General features: G+C 46.0%; 3 protein-coding genes across 3 annotated transcripts; 2 read left to right on the forward strand and 1 right to left on the reverse strand.

Moving 5' to 3' along the window:
• Positions 1–797: 797 nt before the first annotated feature.
• Positions 798–9367, reverse strand: BHQ10_003264 (uncharacterized protein; the record flags this gene model as incomplete). The annotated part of the gene is made up of 8 exons (XM_040875501.1): positions 798–3578; positions 3631–3779; positions 7545–7711; positions 7768–8006; positions 8064–8097; positions 8151–8416; positions 8486–8828; positions 9078–9367. The coding sequence occupies 8 exons, from the start codon at positions 9365–9367 to the stop codon at positions 798–800; spliced, it is 4269 nt and encodes a 1422-aa protein (XP_040731768.1).
• Positions 9368–10604: 1237 nt separating this feature from the next.
• On the forward strand, positions 10605–11204 carry BHQ10_003265 (uncharacterized protein; the record flags this gene model as incomplete). The annotated part of the gene is made up of 1 exon (XM_040875502.1): positions 10605–11204. The coding sequence occupies one exon, from the start codon at positions 10605–10607 to the stop codon at positions 11202–11204; it is 600 nt and encodes a 199-aa protein (XP_040731769.1).
• Positions 11205–13118: 1914 nt separating this feature from the next.
• Positions 13119–21033, forward strand: BHQ10_003266 (uncharacterized protein; the record flags this gene model as incomplete). The annotated part of the gene is made up of 5 exons (XM_040875503.1): positions 13119–13257; positions 13332–14161; positions 14382–17633; positions 17690–18954; positions 19011–21033. The coding sequence occupies 5 exons, from the start codon at positions 13119–13121 to the stop codon at positions 21031–21033; spliced, it is 7509 nt and encodes a 2502-aa protein (XP_040731770.1).
• Positions 21034–21077: the final 44 nt, after the last annotated feature.

Raw genomic sequence — 21077 nt, forward strand, 5'->3', positions numbered from 1 at the left:
AAGTAAGAGTAAAAGGCAGGCGCACTCACAGCCCGGTATGTCCGCCAGTCACTAAAGCTATTTTTCCGGTTAGATCGGACATGAATGATTTCAATGGAACTGCCATGGCTGATCGGTAACAAAGTAGAGAAACGGTTCCTTTATCTTGGATGTTTTGAAAATCCCCGAGGCGGTCATTCAGACGGGGTTAGTTGACCTTTTTATAGACGCATTTGGGTATGCATTCCGGCTCGTGTTTCAATCACACTTTCTATAGAAGAAGAATAAATTTGAACCAAATTAGCGTGGTTACGTCGATATGCGGCTATTGATGTACTGCGGATGCGGATGCGGTAGCGGAGTTGAGCAAAAGATAAGCTATACAGGTGTAATTCTAGATCACTGGGGGAATGCCAAACCTTCTGTCCTTGGTTTGGATGGGTCGGAAATGGTTCAGCTTTATTGACCTGCTGATAGTCTGTGGCTTGGCTATTTTAAACAAAGTGACCTTATTTGATGGATCGATTCTGTCTATGAGGCCTACTCTTTTGACCCTCGTGTTCCTCAGATATCGTTCCTAATATAGCTGAAGATGGACCGATCAATCAAGCAAGTATTTACACTCTCTTTTTCATAGCTATGTACATCAAATTCCAAGGTTGCAGAGGAACAGGTAGATAAAATGCAAACAGAAGGCCGAGAGCGGGGTCAATATCACCAGCCCCAAAACTCTTATAATACGCCGTATATGCTTATATACATATCTCTAGAAACCCAACCGAGTATAGCAAGACGTGCATCATATCTCATGGGATCATTCACCACTTCCTMCCCTTCTCCTTCTCATCCCCATTTTCTTTGTCCTGCTGCTTCTTCATAGCATTTTCCACAAGCCATACTGTTATATCCTGCACATCACTCCCAACCCTCCAACTGCCCAACAAAACACCATGATCCGACAAAATCTGCTGCGCACGTTCCCAGCGCCGTTTCCACAACTCTTCGCGCTTGTTGAGCACTGGTACTGATGGTTCGGGGTAGTCGTAGTATGGCGAGGAGTTCATGGTGTTGTTCGTGCTTGCGGTAGTTGGTCGGTTGGTGACCGTGCTTGTTATGCTTGAGAACGTGTTTTGGCGGGATGGGAGGCGTGGTGGTGCGGGAGGAGGGGTGTTGTTGATGGATTTTCGGTCGTCGGAGGTTGAGGTGTTGCTTGCCGCTGCGCCTCGACGCGCTGGAGGGACGGGTGGTGGTGCGCCACGTTTTGAAGCAGGTTTCGATGTGTCGGGCTGAGTAGGTGAGGTGTCTTGTTTGAGCGAGAGGTTGCTCAATGAATCTAATGTACCCTTGGTAGATGGTAGGTTGTTATATACATCCATTGCGATGTTCTTCACTGCCTCCGTATACGTGCCATTTGTCGGCTTGCGTTGTGGTAAAGGAGGTGCCTTCTTTTCCGAGTCGCTTGAAGTAGACGATAAGTTCAATGGTTTGTTCGGAAGAGGGGGCGCAGGTTTGCGTCGTATGACTTCTGCTGGATTCTCTGTATTTTGTATAGGCATTGTGACCGCTGTTCGTAGACCCATCGGTTTTGAAGGCTTAACAGGGGGTCCCTTTGCAGCAGGCTTGTCTGCTGGCTCTATCACATCATCACTAGATTCATCCTCAAAAGTCATCAAATCGCCATTATTAATGGTGTGTGCAGAGGATGGTTTCCTTGGCGGTAATGGGGGCCTTTTCTCAACAGGTTCAGACGACGGGGTGGAATAACCTGAGCGTCTCTGAGCAGCGAATGAGTGATCGAAGAATTCTTTCTTTTCCGCCGTCGTAACATCGCGGATGAAGACGCCCAGAATTTTTCCAGGGTTCTGCTGAACCAGTTCCGTATATACTTCCAAATCTGCTTCGCCACTATCACCGACGAGGATGAACTTGCGTTCGGGGAAGTCTCCCATGATTTTCTCCAAGGACATCCTTTTGCGCTCTGCAGTAGGCTCGAAAATTCCTTGTAACATGCCGCTGTATTGCTTCAAGTGAAAAGAGCCATTCGGCAATCCAGCCATCTTAAAGTACAGTTTCAACTGCGGATAAAGTTGCCACGGAGCATTGGACACATAGTGTATTCCCACCCCCATGTCATAGAGCCTACCATACCACTCTCTCACACCCTGGATGGTGAGATCATTGAAATCTCGTATAAAAGTATTCCAAAACACTTCTTTTGCGCCACTGGCGATAGCAGAATGTTTAATTGTATCATCAATGTCGCTAATCAAGCTGACACCAGCTGGCTCAATGACTTTGACCTCCTCCGTAACGGACAGAGACTCATTAGCGAGTACTCGAACATGTGTTGGTACAAACTCTAGAGCAGCTCGAACGTTGAAATGCCCCGATTCATTAGTTATGGTAGTCCTCGATTGGCTTTGCTGGTCATTATAAAAGAAAAGTGTCACCGGAGTGTCAGCAGATGGATTGTGCATGAACGGCTTAAGTCTGTTCATAAGATTTGTATTCAGTACCGTCATATCACTCGAGTCAGGTGATAAAGTATTAGTCCCTGAACGGGTGACACGTTTAGGCAAATCAGAGTCGCTTTCTGCCTCCGCATGGTTAGTCCTCCATACCACGTCCGCATCTTGCTCACCCTTGTCTATGAGATTCTGCGCCTCTCGGTCGGCGTCTTCTTCCTCGCGTTTTGCAGCATGCCGCTGTACAGGATGATTGGGAGGAACGGTTGGTGCTGGAAAATCACTCAACTTCCTTGCAAGCGCAACCATGAGCCGTTGCTTACGATTCATAGGTCCATGTTGAGGGGTGTAAATCCAGCCTCGTACATCGACGTCTACAATCGCATTGCTATCTTCATACTTTTCCCATTCTTCACGCCAATAATCTTCATCACCAGTTGTACTGGTTTGTCCAATCCTATCCTCCGTGCCGGGTATAGGTTGAGATTGAGCAGGTCTCCCGTTCGATTTACTCTTCTTCACATGTCTCCTCGCATAGCTGGGAAAGAGCAGCAATTCTTCCTTTCCAGAAGAGGTAATATCATAATCCGGAAATGCTCCAGGAGCGTCCACACCTCGATCATACTCCTGCCATTTCTGAGACAACTGACTCTGATATGTCTGACGGATCTCATTTGCAGCCTTCAAATAGCCCATCATCTTCTGTCTCCTAGACCCAATTTCGCGACCCGAATCATCGCCACTCCATCCCTCCGAGCTATAGCCACCGAATCGTGACATTATTCTCCTAGAACTGCTTCTGTCCACATTCTTGAGCGACCGACTCACAGCGCGCGACGTCAAGCTGCGCCCTGGCGGAGGAAGAGGACGACCGGCCCTTCTTTTCCAACTCAGTGCTCGCAAAAGCGACCAGATATTTCCACCACCTGCCCGACGTCCACCAAGCGCCTTGCTACTTCTCCTTCGTCGCAGCCTCTCCTGCCTCTTGACGATAGCTCGGTAGAGACGTGTCTGCGCTCGATGACGGAAATACGCGAGTGTTTCGTGCCGGAAGGTCCAGAGATTAGCCTGTATTCGACCACGGGTGCGAGGAAAGGATAACGCTCGGAGAATGCGAGATAGGGGACCGCCTCTCTGGTAACGTGAGGGCCGAGGTTGACTGGTGAAGAACGGAGGGAGAGCTGACCGTGGGATTGGCGATCTCCCTGGGAAGAGTGAGGCGGTTCTTCGCCAACGGCCGAGGAATGGAGGTTTGTGAGCCAGGGTTTTCGTCTTCGCAGTTATTGCCAATATATTTCGGTGTCTGACGGTATATATCATAGAAGTGAATGTTGGCTATTCTGGATGTTGATGTTGACGAAGTGACGTCTGGCGCTAACTTGTTTGGATCTAGCTGGTTGTGGATGTGATGCCTAAGGCAACTTCCAGCCCTAAGATCCTCCTGCCAGGGAATTTTACAATGCACCTATTTACAAGTTGAATGTAGTTCATGGAAATGACTCAACTAAAGAATCTTAGATTCATGTATTTATGCTAAGCCTGAAACTTTGGGTGATGCCCATATTTCTGCGCAAACAGCTGCGTGGAAGCTCCCATAGCTGCATTACAGCCACTGGAGATTGCACCAGCAACCACCTTGTGCGGCGTAATGCAATCGCCAGCTGCATTGTCGGCGAAATAAATGGCGAGAGGCGCTAGGGCTGTAGATTGCACGGCAAGCACGCAGGTGCTGGAAACTCCACGATCCTCACAGCCGTGGCGAATAGGCAGTGGAATCTGAGTTGATTGAATTAGCATCGATAGTTTTACCATTCATAGCAAATAAGAACAAGGCCAAGGGGCGACATTACATGCGCTTGGCCCCGGCATCTTCATAGCAGGGAATATCTGGGAAAATATTCCGGTGACCGTTCAATATCCTTCACGGGGTGAGTATTGCGTTTCCTTGTTCAAGGTTCTGCCAGAACACGCTTTTCATTAGAAGCACATGCTTTTCGTTTTTACCTTGAAATAAAGCTATAATACTGCAAACATATTCGGTTAAACCTCGGCAATCTCTGTGAGTCATGTTATTAAGACTCACTACGTGTCAAATGATGTTTAAAAGTACTACCATGAAGAGCCTTAGGCTTAGCTTGTACATATACGATAAGAAGCTTAACTTGATGAAAACGTAGCGCCTACGCAGGATGGATCCGCTATAGAAGATACAGCTAGCAATGACGATCGTAGCGTTTGGAGATAGTGGCAGAATCTGACATTGCATGAACTTAAGCCATATGGATGGCCAATGGGACTGTAGACTGATGGCAAAGCTATGTCAAGACTGGGGCCAAAATATAGCTTGCAGGTTCTTAACAAAGGTTAAAAAGAAGTGTGGACATCTTGTCTAGAAGCTTGAGACGAGAAGGAAGCGAATAGAGTGGGACACTAAGAGCTGCTAGATCCTTCCATCAGATGCTTATCAAGAACAATAGCAGAGGATTCGTGAGATCTAGACCATTGATGGAAGATCTGTTGAAGGGTCGGTCGACCTCGTGTGATTTATTTTCGAGATGTGCGATTTGTCCACGAGTGTTTTGGGAATGTATCTACTATTCTAAGCGAGGCACAGGCTAAGTTCGGTGGTATGTTCAGTTAATATAAAGTCTACTAGACTATACAAAGATCCATACTATCCAGATAATAGGTCAAATTAGCCTCCCCAATCCATCAGCACGCCAAACCCTAGCAGCGGCCCCTGCGGGTACACTTCGTATACTAAACCATAATAAATCTATGGGGCCTCCGTAAAAGGACCCCAAATCGATCTGTAGTAAGCCTGATTCAGGCTCTACCAATCAGAAGAGGCCTTTGAATTTCTTCAAAAATGAACTTTGACGCCAACGTAGGGAATTTGGACATAGTTTAGTAATCATGCTGTATGCTTAGTAGGTCGACTATAGACTGAACAATTGAGATACCTTCGAAAATAGCATTAGGCGCGGCATCACGTTCATAGGCCAAGCCATAATGCTTATTTAGTCGTCCCATTTAGCTTACTTGTCTATAGTTTAAATCTTGTTGGTACGACATGGAAAAACAACGGCCACAACCCAAAACGGGATTATGGTCGACCCCGTCGGGGTGTTCAAGATGTGATTTTTCATCTGTTAAGTATCGCTTCAACGTCCATCTGATTCAGCCACTCTTCTACATGCCCTCATGCCTTCATGCTCCAGCTGATCCTCCTCCTTTCCAAACACATCACGTGATGGCACTACCCAATTAGCTAGATCAATTACAGCTAATGGTCTCGACTCGGCTGCACGGCATCTCTTCTTCTTCTTCGTGGACCCCACCACAAATTGAGGTGATAAGAGCACGAGGCATTTCTAGTCGAATAAAAGATACAGGGATACAAGAGACAAATAGATAATGGTTACCAAGCTTCGTGCGGCGTGCGATAATTGTCATCGGGGAAAGGTGCGGTGTTCGGGCCAGCTACCGTGTCAAGGATGTCTCAATACCGGCACCCTATGCTTCTTTAGCCTTTCAGACCGGCTCGGACGTCCCAAGGGAACAAAAAATCGAAGCCCAGAAGAAGGCCGAAAGCAATCAAATACTGGCAAAGTAGCTACAGCTGCTGCTAGAAGAGCAAATAACAATAAAGGACGAGCATCGAACAACAAACACTCCCCCACGGCCTGTTTACCAGCTACACCTGCTACGCTTTCTTCCAATATCACCCCTGATATGAATGACCATGATCTGAACGGGTCGAGTTCCGAGGACAGCTATAACGGAAGACTTGATTTTCTAGACTCGCACGATAATCAAGCGTCGTTTGATTGCTCATTAAACATTAATCCTAACGATTCCGACTTTTCAAATCTACTATGGACAAACGCGGGTGTCAATTTTAATCAGGAAGGTGGATTATCGAATGATGGCGAGTTCATGCTAGATACAATCTCAGCCCCCTCAACGGCACCACCAATGCAGACACCACTGGGCAAGCAAGCCGCCAGCACAATAAGCTCTTGCGCGTGCATGCAGCAACAGGTTGATCTGTTGTTCAAATCAAAAATATTGAACAACTCCCAGCCGAGCAACAGCAATGACTATAATAACGATAGGTCGGCAGTCTCGATCGATGTCGCCCTAGCCCTGGTAGAGGAAGGCATGAAAGCATGGCAGATACCGATAATGTGCACCTCGTGTCGATGTAATGACGACCAGGAAGTCATACTTCTGGCATTTATGAGCATCCAAGCTATTGCTCGTTACTTCCAACGTCTGTTGATAAGAAATCAAGCCCAATTAAACGGCACACCACCACGCCACATCGACCCGAGATATTGTCCCGCCAAAGCTCCGCTGACAATTGGCGCGTTCCAAGTTCAAGGCGAAGATCGATTCCTCTTACTCAAAACACTTGTTCTCAACACTGTGCGGAAACTCATATGGATCTTGACTTCGTTGCAAAAGATACTTGAGGAGAAGATAGCCCGCTTTCCGCCAAATGAAACTGCTACTGGCGATACAACTCATTCACAGCTGCATGGTGATTCTTTCTATATCCAGCATATGTTTCATGGGCTTAGTAGCACTTTGCAATCGATACAGGAGTCTTTGAGTCGTCCTTGATAGTGCAGGAATTTGTAGAATGATACCTCTATTGTTTATTACGTTGATCTTCAAAGATATTAATTATTCTCCTTTTGTTTATCTTCTCGTCTCTGGTCGGCCGTCGAACTATATGCACCGATTCAATTTCTTTATACGTTGATTGAAAGAACAAAGTCAATCCTTCCCCAACAGATACAAAACATAGACCTACATGCCAAGGTAGGCCACAAGATGGTAACTCCTCAAAGATTCTTTGCGGATCGTTTTCCGCGTGCTCGCAGTCTCTTACCAAATATATAGAATCTATTTGATATCCGTCAGTCATGTGTATGGGGAAAAGAAATGGGGTGACTAACAAGAAGGGAATCGGTATCATGGCGGCCGAAATAAACCCTAACACACTACATGCCCAATCAATGCCAAGATTGGTGAACACTTATGCTTGATCAGTACAAAGGACATGTCTTATATAGCGAGAAGAAGACTTACTGGCATCAGCAAATAGCGGGAATGCTCCAGCGAGCACGCTTCGCATCAGCATGTTAGCAGCAAGAGCACTAGCAGCTAGCATGAGATACGTGTCCACGAGATAACTAATCGCGCTCTGGAAAATGGTGAAGAATCCAAGACCAATGCATGCGCCGCCAATACAGAAGCTTTAATCATAATCAGTATTATCAAGAAGAAGATGATGAGAGAGGTGTGTCCTTACGCTATCCAAGGAATTGATGGATCAGAGGTCCAGCCAATAATGAACAAACCTCCAGCAAAGAAAAATGAACCGATCATCATGGAGACAAGTCGGGCTTCAGGCACAGGCTTATTGTTGTTTGCGATGAGGCGTTTGACGTAGAATGTCTGGCTCCAGATCAAGACAATGGCTCCGAAAAATACTCCAATCAATATGCCTAGGAAGGGCAGAGAGCCGACGACGCTATTCCAGCCTCGTACCTAGAAGAATTATCAGCTCTAGGAAACTCACATTGCTGTTTTGAAACAGCGACTTACTTTTTCAAATTCTATCGGAAAAACAGCAATAGTTCTAAAATCTTGTTAGTCTTTCACTCAATTCATCGGGCAGTATGTACCACATACAGGTAGATAATCGCATAGACAAATGACGCATAAAGGTTGATTAAGAAACAGATTGGATCGATCAGCATCTCCAATGGGACGAGCAAATATGTGCGCACCCAAGATTTGAAGCTCTGGTCATTTTCCTGGTTACTCGAATGTAGAGCCCAGTTTCCAGTCAACTTGCGCAGTTTGTTGGCCTTTCGACTCAACAAAACGGGAGGGTAACTCTCCTCAACATAAAAAACATCGGCTGCCAGGATAACGAGTAATAGAATGCCGGTGAGCTGCACCAAAATCACAAATAAGCCCCCGTCTTCTCTTTCATGCTAAGGAGTGAGGGAGGATTTTCATACATATTCACCCCAGCGCCATCCATCCTGCTCCAGATTCACCACGAAAGCTCCACCTACAATCGGCGCAAGAAGAGGGCCTGCAACGACTGCAATTCCATAAGTGAGAAGCGCCGCCCCTCGGTGTTGCGGTGGCCATATATCCGCCAGTACACCTCCAGTATTACAGAGAGGAGCAGATCCACCAATACCAGCAAAGAATCTTGTAATGAGTATCGTTTGCGTGTCCTTTGCTGTCGCGGTGCCGAAGGAGAAGATGGCGCACATGAAGAATGGAATCAAGACAGAGATCTTTCGGCCGTATGCTTCCGAAACAGGTGCGAAGAGGAGAGGACCAAAGGCATTTCTATGAACGATTCAGTAGCGTTAGCCTCTAATGTTCTATCAATCTTTTAGCTCTTGTAGCGAGAGGGTGTTGAATTTTACCCGAGCAAGTAAAAGGTCATTCCCAATAATGCGACCTCACTGCTGATGTCGAACTGCCCTTCTATCTGCGTGGTTCCAGAATTATATCTACCGAAGATAAATAATCTGTCAGCGATTTGCTCGTTGCTCATAGACGACATATCCTGAGAAAATTCAAGGAGGACATTACATCGTGCTTGCCCAGGTAGAGCCCATAGTTGTTAAGCTATATAGAGCAGTTGTGGTGAGCTTCTTTCGCATGGGCCAATTGAGAGGTCGGTACGGGTCATCTGGACCATCGAAATCAACGATATTCGGGTCGCTGTTGCCATTCAATGGAGCAGAAGAAGCTGCTTCTTCAACTTTCAAAGGTGTCGGTGTTGACTGAACCTTCTCGTCGGCTTCAACACCAAAAGTTGATGATGTATCATGATCTGAAGTGTTTCCGTGGACTGGCGAATCCGCATTTGTTGAAGACATTCTTTCTGTATCGATGAAACTCGAGTCGGAGCACAGAAAATGAAGAACAGAAATTAAATCTCTACTTTGTTGAAAGGTAGAAGAAAAAGGACCGCAAAGTTGTTGTAGATAAGAGAGAAAGAAAAAAAGTGCTAGACAAATGGACTCGGCACTCGGCAACCCCCCCGGCCAATCCCTAACTGATTACTACCGTCAAACATTATTAATCAGCGTATTAACTGATGATGTCGATCATGATGCTGCACAAAGGTATACATTGCACAAAATATTGTCGTGGTTCGGTCTTAAGTCGCCTCGCCATAGAAAAGATCCGGAAAGGTGACTCCCAAAGCCCTAAACTCTTTCTTCTCCCCTTCTTCTAGACAAGTTGTCCGCGTACGGAATTGCTCATTCTATCAGAAATGGGTCTATACCCGGCCACAATTACTTCGATCATATGATTCTTACATCTTTCTGAATCACAAGAGTTGTGTGTATTGACCAAAAAAAGTCGCTGTGTGCACAAGAAGTAATCGCCGGCGCTAGACAGGGGCCAAATATTAGCGCAACCGGCACTTTATTTCAACCTCTGCATGCTCCGTACATTTTTTATCTTTTAGCAATGGTTGCGGATGATTTTTATATAATTAGAGTTTCGGTGCATTCTTGAGTTGGGATCTTGTTAAAATTGAATTGATTTCGTAGATAGTGACATGCTTCATGGAAAGCCCCAGTGCGATACGCATGGAAAGTACCAAGATTGGCCTAGTCTCATGCTGCTATCTTTAATCGATACCTATATTCTTATATTAAGCGGCCCATAAAGCTGTCTTTAGGATAACGAGACTATCATCAGATGAGGGAAATAATCATTTAATATGGTGGCACCCTCTCTACTAATAAGGGGCGAATTTTCGTGCACTGACTATGATTATAACTAGTGATTCCTTTCTTTTTGGAATGGTGAGATCTGGTGCTTATAGTATCTAGTCAGGAAAATTATTCTAGAAATTAACCGGGTGAAGCTTATTGCTTGTTGGGGAGTAATAACTCTATATTCCTCTAATAAATCATATGGTTATATATTTGAAAGGATTATCTAAAGTATCTAAATGAAATTTGACCAGTCCTAGACGGCCATGACATTTTATGTGTCAAATTGATAAGTCACTATACGCATGTCCGGTCTGAATTCCCCTTATTGATTTTTCTTCATGTCCAACGTCTAAACTATCCACGTCCAAATCAAATAATAGATATGAGACCAGCGCAAAGAGATCCCAACCGACTGCCACCCGGAATAAAGGCGCCAGAGAGACGCAAAATCTGGACTCCTGACGCCGGCGACTGGGCCACTTTCGACAAATACGGTGCAGAGACAAACGGCGAATATACAGAATTAACTGTCTCCCTTGCCCCGGGAGGAGCCAATACCTCACACTGGCACGGATCATACTCTGAGACGTTTACAGGCAGTAAGGGCGAAGTCGGTATTTATTCTGCATCGACGGGACGTGTTACTCTGAAGCCCGGTGACAGCCGAACAGTACCAGCTGGGGAAATTCATCATTTCTTCAATCCGGGAACGGAAGAGGTGGAATTGAAGATTGTTTTAAGGCCTTCAGTCGAAGGATTTGAGAAAGGACTTTATATTCTGTATGGTCTGGCGCGAGACGGGAAAACTCATAGCGGGGGAATACCGAATAATTTGATTCATGGAGCTATTGTGTTCGTCATGTCCGATATGTGGCCTGCCGGCATCGCTGGAATTATTTTGAAACCTGTGATAATTGGACTTGCTGCTGTCGGCCGAACTTTGGGAATGGAGGAAGACTTGTTACGACGGTACTGGTATTAAGTCTATGGGGTTCAAGAAATTGCGAAAATTACATATGTATTCTAGAGGAGAGCAAGCAGGTCAGATCAAAGCTCCATTTGTATACGCTTGCGATGAAAATGTCGCTAACATGGACCCAAGCTGTAAACTGTAATTAGAACCGAGAAGAGATAGTAGTTTACGTGAATCCATTCAAGCATTGTGCCAGTTACCCCATCTTTCAGATGATACTTCCTCTATACTATCTCTAAGAAGCATGCCTAGCTTTTGGGACTACATTTCTTTGTCAGAAAATTTATGATGCACGGAAGAAGAACGAGGACTCACGTTCGGCGGATGGACGATACTAAAATGGTTTCCGGGAATTGTTGCGATTGATAGTTTTGCACCTGGAAAGAGTTTATCCCAACCATGAGGTCCAAATACGTCTCGGCTTTCAATAAGGAACCGAGTAACCTTCACATCGAGATCTAGCCCCGTCTCCGCAGCGTCATTCCCAGCTGGCAACACACCATCCTCGGCCCAGATCAAACATACTTCAGGGACATTATTATTTGCACTGAGCATCGGTGTTGGTGTATATCTTGATATAGCCCGGATTGAAAGATCAAAGTGTTTAACTAGCCATTCAGGTGTTTTCTTCGTAACCCAATTGCCCATCAGATTATTTGCCGACAGGTAATGAACTACCTCCATGGGCAAGGCCTCAAAGACCAATCGGCAAGGAGAGTCAATTAAGATGAGCTTCTCGACTGAATGACCCTCGCTCATTAAGCGCTTGGCTACTTCAAACGAATAGTAACCACCAGCCGACCATCCGCCTAGTATATATGGGCCGACAGGCTTCCTCATCTTGATTTCCTCTGCCCACATACGTGCCGTATCTTCAATTATGAACGTGCCTTCCGATGGGGATGACTGTAAGTAGGGACTGTTCATTCCTATTAAACATATGTTGGTACCAATAGGTGGAATGCTTGCATATGCCATTCCTGATCCACTACCATCAGGCAAAAGGAAGATGATCTTATTTGACGAGGCCGGCTTGCCCTGCAGGACGATTGAAAGAGGGGGGCTAGGCATGGTTTGATCATATCTTGCATGACTTGTCTTCGATGGTCTGTTTGCAATCACTTTATCTCGGCTTATGGTTCGTAGAAAGCCGTCTAAGCTAGCGATGGTAGGATATTCGACGAAACATGTCGCTGGAAGATTCACTTTCGTTTCATGCAAAATTCTCGAAATTATACTCTTTGCTAGAGGACCGTTGACTCCCAGCTCAGTGAATCCCAAATCTGGTTCTAGTTCATCTCTGGTGAATCCAGTCTCCTCAGCGATAATGTCTAGAGCATTATCCGACAACTCACTGAGCAAGTTTCGTGGCATCGTTTTCGTCTGAAAATCCTTCCGAGAAAAAATAAGAAATAAGACATGCCTAGCGATAGAAGAATATGTTCGAAAGCCAAAGGGAAGCAAAACAGTATGGTCGACCAATAGTAGCACTGCTACCGTCCTAGACCGATTACAGAATTATAATAGAACTCACTAGTTTAGACCCTGCTTATGATTTTAGCTGAGAGGAATCAGCATCAATATAACAAGATTATATTTTTTTGCCTTCGTATATACAATGCCCCGAACAAAAACGTGTACCCGTTCCGGCGAGTTGTTGTTCCTAGGCTTTCACGTTGGGGGCCATCCTTCCAGCTCCAGCTCTAGACAGATTGAATGTTAGCACCTTTCTTAGATAGACCCATGGAGCTTGAACTGCTATATTATGTCTGATAGTAGTGCAGTGATTGATAGTAAAGTGAAACAGAGACATATAAGTCATTGTATAGCGGTATATGGCCATAATTTCTCTCCTTGTCTCCTCGTTCATTGCATTGCAGTCATACAATCTAGAATGCGAGCCTGATAGACCATCTGTTGAAGATGCTGCAATCGAACGGAACTTATATCCATAAGCAGACTCACGATGATCACTCCGTGGCTATCACGGGTTTATCGTGTAGATTCCCCGGTGATGGAGACAACCTTGACAACTTCTGGACCTTGATTTGTGCCGGAAAATGTACGTATAATTTTCTCAAAAGCTGAGAGTTAAGACATAGTATCAAGCTTTGACTCACAAATGGTCATTCCTAGCTGCGTGGTCCAAAATCCCCAAAGACCGTTTTAATGTGGAAGCATTTTGGTCGCCAAAGAAAAACCGCAACACCAGTATCACTAGGGGTGCCCATTTCATGAAGCAAGATGTGGCAGTATTTGACGCCAACTTCTTCAGCATTTCAAAGACCGAGGCGGAGGCAATGGATCCTCAGCATCGGATTATGATCGAGGTTGTCTACGAAGCTCTGGAGAAAGCTGGCCTTCCGCTGGATAAGATTGCTGGCACTCAGACAGGTGTTTTCATGGGTCATTTCACTAGCGACTATAAAGAAATGATATACAGAGATCCAGATAATGCACCATCCTATGCAGCGACAGGAGCTTCAAAGACCTCACTTGCGAACCGTATTTCCTGGTTATTTGACCTCAGAGGACCGAGCTTCACCTTAGACACTGCATGCTCATCCAGTCTTGTTGCATTGCACCTAGCATGCCAGAGTCTTCGAACAGGAGAGTCTTCGATGGCGATAGTCGGCGGTAGTAGCCTTCTCCTGAATCCGGAAATGTTCATGTATCTTTCGAACCAACAGTTCCTCTCTCCTGATGGGAAATGCAAAAGCTTCGACGAATCCGCCAATGGGTATGGCCGTGGGGAGGGATTTGCCTGTGTCATCTTGAAACGAGTCGATGATGCTATTATAGTGGGCGATCCCATCAGGGCAATCATTCGTGGGACTGGTTCGAACCAGGATGGACATACGAAAGGTTTCACTTTACCAAGTGCCGATGCGCAGGCAGCGTTGATTGAAGAAACCTACAGATTCGCTGGTATAGACTACCGGGACACGAACTACGTGGAAGCTCATGTATGGATTTTGATCTTCCCTACTGCTTTAAACGTTGTATAAGTTTACTAAAAGCAGAGAACAGGGTACTGGCACTCAAGCTGGCGATACTCAGGAGACAGAGGCATTAGCCAGAACAATAGCTGCAACACACTCGTCAGAAAACAAGCTATTAATAGGCTCTGTGAAATCAAATGTAAGAATTGCCGATGTTACCTTCGCCGAAATTCTATTAAAGTAGCGCCATAATATTAACATCAAGCAAACAAAGATTGGCCACTTAGAAGCCGCAGCTGGCATAGCCGGTATCATCAAGGCGGTCCTCATCCTTGAGAACGGCCTGATACCACCGACTATCCACTTGAACAAACTCAACCCCAAGATTCCATTCGACAAATGGAATGTAGAGGTTCCTACAAAAATCACTCCTTGGCCTACAGATGGCGTGCGTCGAATTAGCACCAACTCTTTTGGGTACGGCGGAACAAACGCGCATGCAGTCCTTGAAGATGCCTACCATTATTTGAAAAGCAGGGGAATCCAAGGAACCCACTTTACCAAAATAGGGCTCACAAATGGTAGTACTGAATTTGGGTTCGAGGAGCCGAAAACCAATGGGGTTAACTATCCCAATGGCCCTCGCCTACTTGTTCTAACCGCACAAGATAAACAGGGGTTGACCCGTGTGAAAGGGCAGCTTGTGGAATATATCGATACCAAGCTGGCTTATCTAGAGGATGATACACACAAAAGAGACCTGTTACTTGAAAAATTGGCATACAGCATAAATGAGAAACGATCACGGCTTCAATGGAAAACATTTGCAATCGCATCATCTCTGGAAGAATTGGCCGAAAGGTTGAAAGATGAGGAGACTCCCATGACCGTGACACAGTCATCTCGAGTTCCTAGAATCGGCTTCGTATTCACCGGTCAGGGAGCGCAGTGGCCCAGAATGGGAGTTGAACTTATGAATTACAACACCTTTGAAGAAAGTGTCAAGGCTGCTGATCGGTACCTCCGTGAAGAATGCGATTGTTCTTGGTCAGCAATTGAAGAGTTAGAAAAGGGAAAGTTGACATCTCAACTTCACTTGGCGGTCTATAGCCAAACGCTCTGCACTGTTCTCCAGGTAGCATTGGTTGACCTGCTAAAAACTTGGAATATATCTCCCGTCGCCGTTGCCGGCCATTCGAGTGGTGAAATTGCGGCTGCTTATTGCCGAGGAGCTCTTTCCCGGAAAGATGCTTGGAAAGTGGCCTATTACCGTGGTATTCTCTCTTCCGACATGAAAATTACTGACCCTGATCTTGATGGTTCCATGATGGCGGTAGGAGCTTCGCCCGAAGTGGCTCAGAAGTGGATATCCCAAGTCACTAAGGGAGATGTCGTTGTTGCCTGTATAAATTCTCCCTCAAGTGTTACATTATCCGGTGATACTTCTGCCATAGATGAAGTCTTTGAGATGATTCAACAAGACGGGGTATTTGCCAGAAAACTGCATGTTGACACAGCGTATCATTCGCCGCATATGCAAGTCGTCGCGCAAGACTATTATGAAGCTCTATCTGACCTCATGCCACTGGACGGCCGAGCTGGATGCACGATGCATTCAAGTGTCACGGGTTCAGTGATTGAACCACGAGATCTTGGTGCTGTCAACTGGGTCAAGAATTTGACTTCAACTGTCAGGTTCTCTGACGCCATTTACGATATGATACGCCCCGCGAATAGCAAAGGGCAACACTCGGAGGATAATATGGTCGAAATATTGATCGAAGTAGGCCCCCACTCTGCGTTGCAAGGACCAGCTACACAGAGCTTGAAAGCACACGACATCTCGAACGTCCCGTATCTCTCGGTGCTCAAGAGAAATACAGACGGTATAGACTCAGCCCTGGAGCTGGCGGGCTCACTTTCTACCATGGGTGTTCAGGTAGACATCAACGCCATCAACAATAATAGCGGAATCATAAGCTCGGAACTGAGTCCCAAAATATTGATTGATCTTCCATCTTATCCATGGAAACACTCCCAGAGACATTGGCATGAGTCTCGTCTCGGGATTGAGTATCGGCAAAGAGATCAGCCACGACTGAGTCTGCTGGGAGCACCTACCGCGCCTAATAGTGAAGGTGAAAAGGTGTGGAGAGGATCAATTAATGTGGAAGAAGAGCCGTGGATCGCTGATCACAAAATTCAAGGGCTGATATTATATCCTGCAGCAGGATTCCTAGCCATGGCTATAGAGGCGGCTGCTCAAATGTCCACGACATCTCAGAAGCTCATATCTACTTATCGATTGAGAGATGTGCAACTTACTTCTGCCGCGGTTATCACCGAGGGCGATACCTTAGAATGTGTCATACAGCTTCGACCACATGTCGTTGGTACAAAGGATTCATCGTCAACGTGGACAGAGTTTGTTATTGCTTCTTCGAGTGATGGTAAAAGCCTCGTGAATAACTGCTCAGGTCTTCTATTGGTAGAGTTTGACGAAGACGAAGGTCCAGACATGAAACGTGAGAAGGATTTTACAGACAAAGAACATCAGAGACGACTTCTTGAGGCTAGTCTTCGATGTAAAAATCCTATTTCGACGATTGACTTCTATGCCGACTTGACGAAGATAGGTCTGGAGTATGGCCCCGCATTTACTAATCTCACAACTATCCGCAATGCACAGAATGAAAGCGCATATGCCGTAAAGATTCCTGACATCGAAACTCGAATTATTCGCGGGGGGAATCGACCCCATATCATACATCCAGCGACATTGGATGCAATTTTCCATGCAGCGTTTGCGGCGGTCCAGGGAAGCAATACGATCACACTATCTACAGCAATGGTTCCTCGATCAATCGAGGAAATTGTCATCGCGTCAAATATACCGTACGATCCAGGAGTTACTTTGAACGGGTTCTCTAATGCAGCAAGACACGGATTCAACGATCTCACCTCCAACATCTTTGTCTTCGATGAGCAGGAGACCGCGCCTATTGTCCAAATCAAGGGATTCCAATGTGCGAAAATTCCTAGCGCAAGCTCTACGAATTCTACTGAGAAGCAGGCTAAACCCATTGTAAGTAGTCTTGTTTGGAAACCAGCTATTGATCTTCTGTTACCCGAAGAGCAGAAAATCGCAATAGGGAATGGAAGAAAGTTCAATCTTGACGACAGCAGCAATCAGACTTTCAATGAACAGGAATCATCAGCACTCACGGCTATCAGGCGTCTAGTCGGAGAAATCTCTAAAGACGATATTTCGCCAGAGCTCATCCCATTCTATGACCGACTAAAAGCAGAGAGCAACAGGGCTACACTACACTGTGACACCCTGGATGTCTCACAGGTGGATACCATTTATCAGATTTTGAAGAGAGTTATACTAGGTCAAGGAGACACTCAGGAAATTACACGTGACAAATATCTTCTGAATTCCTTACTTTGGGAAGGACAAGCGATGAAGTCTGCAATGACTAAACTGGCCGAGGTATCTCTTCCTGAATCATGAATTGTCTTTTATGCATGACACTCATTTATTATTAGTATGTAAAGCTACTTCATCATACAAACCCTGGGTTGTCGATTCTGGAGATTGGTATGGGGCCGGATAAATCAAGCCCTATCATTCTTGGACCAGGACTTGATGGGATAGAAACGGTTCTCAAGACGGGAAATTACACTATCTCATGTATGGATGAGATGGCAAAAATGAACCTTGAAGAATTCCTTTCTGCACAGCAAGAGGGTTTCGGTGCAAAATTACTGGATGTCAACCAGGATATTTCCGAGCAGAAGCTCAAGGACCAAGCTTTCGATTTAGTCATCGCTTTTAACCTCGGCACCCACGCCAACAATCTGGATGCTGCCGTGCATAAATTTAGCAAGGTTTTGAAGAAGGGTGGTAGAGTGTGTCTCGTGGAGGCAATACACCCTGGGAGCTTTTTGACTGTGTTTGGGCATGCGACATCATCGCACAGAGTACATGAATTGAAACATTTGATGATCGAAAACGGGCTAATTCCAGAATTTACGGTTCACGATTCTGAAGAAATTGAGTTCAGAGAGCTTGATCTTACCGTGTACACCACAAATCAGGTCGAACAAAATCAGACACAAGGTGGGGAAATCATGCTCATAGAGGCCCCAGAACGAGCTACCTTTGCTCAGCGTACGTCCGACTCCATAGCAATGAGCCTCGAACAGGCTGGTTATAAGACCAATCGATTCGTCTGGGGCTCTGATGTCACAGCTATCAAGGGCAAACCATGCATTGCCCTAGTGGAAATTGAGAACTCCATTATTCAGGACCTCGAAGAAACAGACTTTGAATTTCTCAAGGACTTTGTATTCGCAGCCCAAAGTATTTTTTGGGTAGTTGGGTTTAGTAATAGCCCAAGTGCAAATATGATTGACGGTCTGGCCAGAGTAGTTCGCAATGAAATGCCTGGTCTATCATTCCGTACAATCCATGCTGCGGACCGTTCTCTTTCTTCCGGAAGACTTGGGCAACTAATCAGTCGTGCGTTTCTCTCGACATCTCCCGACACAGAATTTGAAATTAAAAAAGGCCTGTTAAATGTCAGTAGGGTCCATGAGGAAGAGGGTCTCAACAACGAAATCCATCAACTAGTTTGTGGAACTGGTGACGAAATCGTCAAAGCACCTCTTGGTCAGGCGTCTTACCCTCTCAAGTTATGCATCTCTAACCCTGGAATCCTTGACTCTCTCTGCTTTGAGCCGGATGACTTACCGGAGACTGATCTGGAAGCGGGAAAGATAGAGATAGAAGTCAAAGCCACCGCTCTCAAGTAAGTGAAGCCGTGTCCGATTAGAAAAAAAGGAGTAAACTAACTAGTGCCTTCAGCTTCCGTGAGGTGATGGTTGCCATGGGACAGATTGCAGACTCACTTCTCGGGTTTGACGCAGCCGGTATCGTTCGTCGAATCGGCTCTGCTGTTACAAAGTTCAAAGTGGGCGACAGGGTTGCTATGTATGGTCATGGTGGCCACAGAACGATTCATCGAAGTAGAGCAGACTTTTGCCAGCTTATCCCTGAGGACCTTACATTTGAGCAAGCAGCTAGCATCCCGGTTGTTCACGGTACAGCTTGGTACGGCCTCATACGTCTTGCTCGAGTTCAAAAGGGGCAATCAATTCTCATACATGCCGCGGCAGGTGGAGTAGGACAAGCCGCCCTACAAATAGCAAAACATTTCGAGATGGAAATATTTGCCACTGCTTCATCTGCTGCAAAACGAAAGCTGCTCAGAGAGGAATATGACATCCCTGATGACCATATCTTCAATTCTCGAGACCTGAGCTTTGTGCAGGGCGTCAAGCGGATGACGAATGGCAGAGGAGTTGACGTCGTTCTCAATTCTCTTTCTGGCGAGGCGTTAAGACAGACATGGTACTGCATTGCACCGTTCGGAATATTTTTGGAAATAGGTCTCCGGGATATTCTGGCAAATACGGAGCTCGATATGAGACCTTTTCTGCAGGATGCAACTTTTTCGTTCTTCAATCTCAATCATATAGAGAACAGTCGACCGGATATAATGGCCTCGATCATCGAGGGTGCCTTCGATTTCCAAAGACGTGGTATCACTCGACCTATTACTCCTCTCGTCGTCTATCCGATCTCTGAAATCGAAAGTGCTTTCCGTTTAATGCAAGCTGGAAAGCATTTGGGTAAAATTGCACTTACTTGGTCTGCAGATGCTGTGGTTTCATTCACTAAGCGAGGAAATAACGAATTGAGTCTGAGTGCCGAAGCTGTATATCTGCTGGCTGGCGGGCTTGGTGGGCTTGGTCGAAGCCTCTGCCAGATGCTCGTAGATCACGGTGCTCGCAAACTGTGCATCCTCTCACGGTCAGGTGACTCATCAGCCCAGGCAAAAGACTTGATAGCAAACCTTGAGAAACGTGATGTCCGAATGGCAGTGTACAAGTGCGACATCGCCGAAAAGCAGGAGCTTGACCAAGCACTCAGCAAGTGTGTTTACGAGCTTGGTGCAGTGCATGGCGTTTTTCAGTGTGCAATGGTCTTGAGAGACACCACCTTCATGAACATGAATCACAAACAATGGATAGAATCCACGAGGCCTAAGGTACAAGGCAGCTGGAACCTTTCTCAATGTTTGCCGGATGTTGATTTCTTCGTTACCCTCTCTTCGTTCGCAGGTATCTTCGGCAATCGTGGCCAGGCAAACTATGCGGCAGCTGGCGCCTACGAAGATGCTCTTGCAAAATACCGTCGTGCTCATGGTCAACACGGTACAACCATTGATCTAGGAATTATGCGAGAAATCGGCGTTCTTGCGGAGACGGGTATCACGGATTCTCTCGCTGAGTGGGAAGACCCGTACGGCATTCGTGAGAAGGATTTCCACGCGCTGATGAAGCACGCCATTACTGGTGACATGACCAATACTGTCTCTCCACAACTAATTACAGGGTTGGCCACCGGGGGTAGCGCGATTGCGGCCGGTATCACCATGCCATTTTATCTCGAAGATGCGCGCTTCTCGATTCTAGAGAAAACTGGATTCCAGGAACAGAATCCGATGACGATCAATAGCTCGGCTTCGACACAGACTTTGGTCAGTCAGGCTAAATCGCTTACGGAAGCAACAGATATTGTCCTTGATGCCCTAGTACAACGTGTTGCAAAAATACTGCATACTTCCATCTCGGAGATCGACACCAACAGATTTCTGCATTCATATGGCATTGATTCCCTTGTCGCTATCGAAGTTGTCAACTGGGCCTTGAAAGAGATCAAATCGACTATTACTGTTTTTGATGTGCTTGCGGCGGTGCCAATAACAACGACAGCTAGCAAAATCGCAGCCAAATCGAGTCTCTTATCAAAGAAGCTTGCATAGAGACTGCAGTGAAACCTACCTGGAGTGTCGTTGTATCTTTGTGT

Source organism: Talaromyces amestolkiae (assembly GCF_001896365.1).
Source record: "Talaromyces amestolkiae strain CIB chromosome Unknown scaffold5.1, whole genome shotgun sequence".
NCBI lineage: Eukaryota > Fungi > Ascomycota > Eurotiomycetes > Eurotiales > Trichocomaceae > Talaromyces > Talaromyces amestolkiae.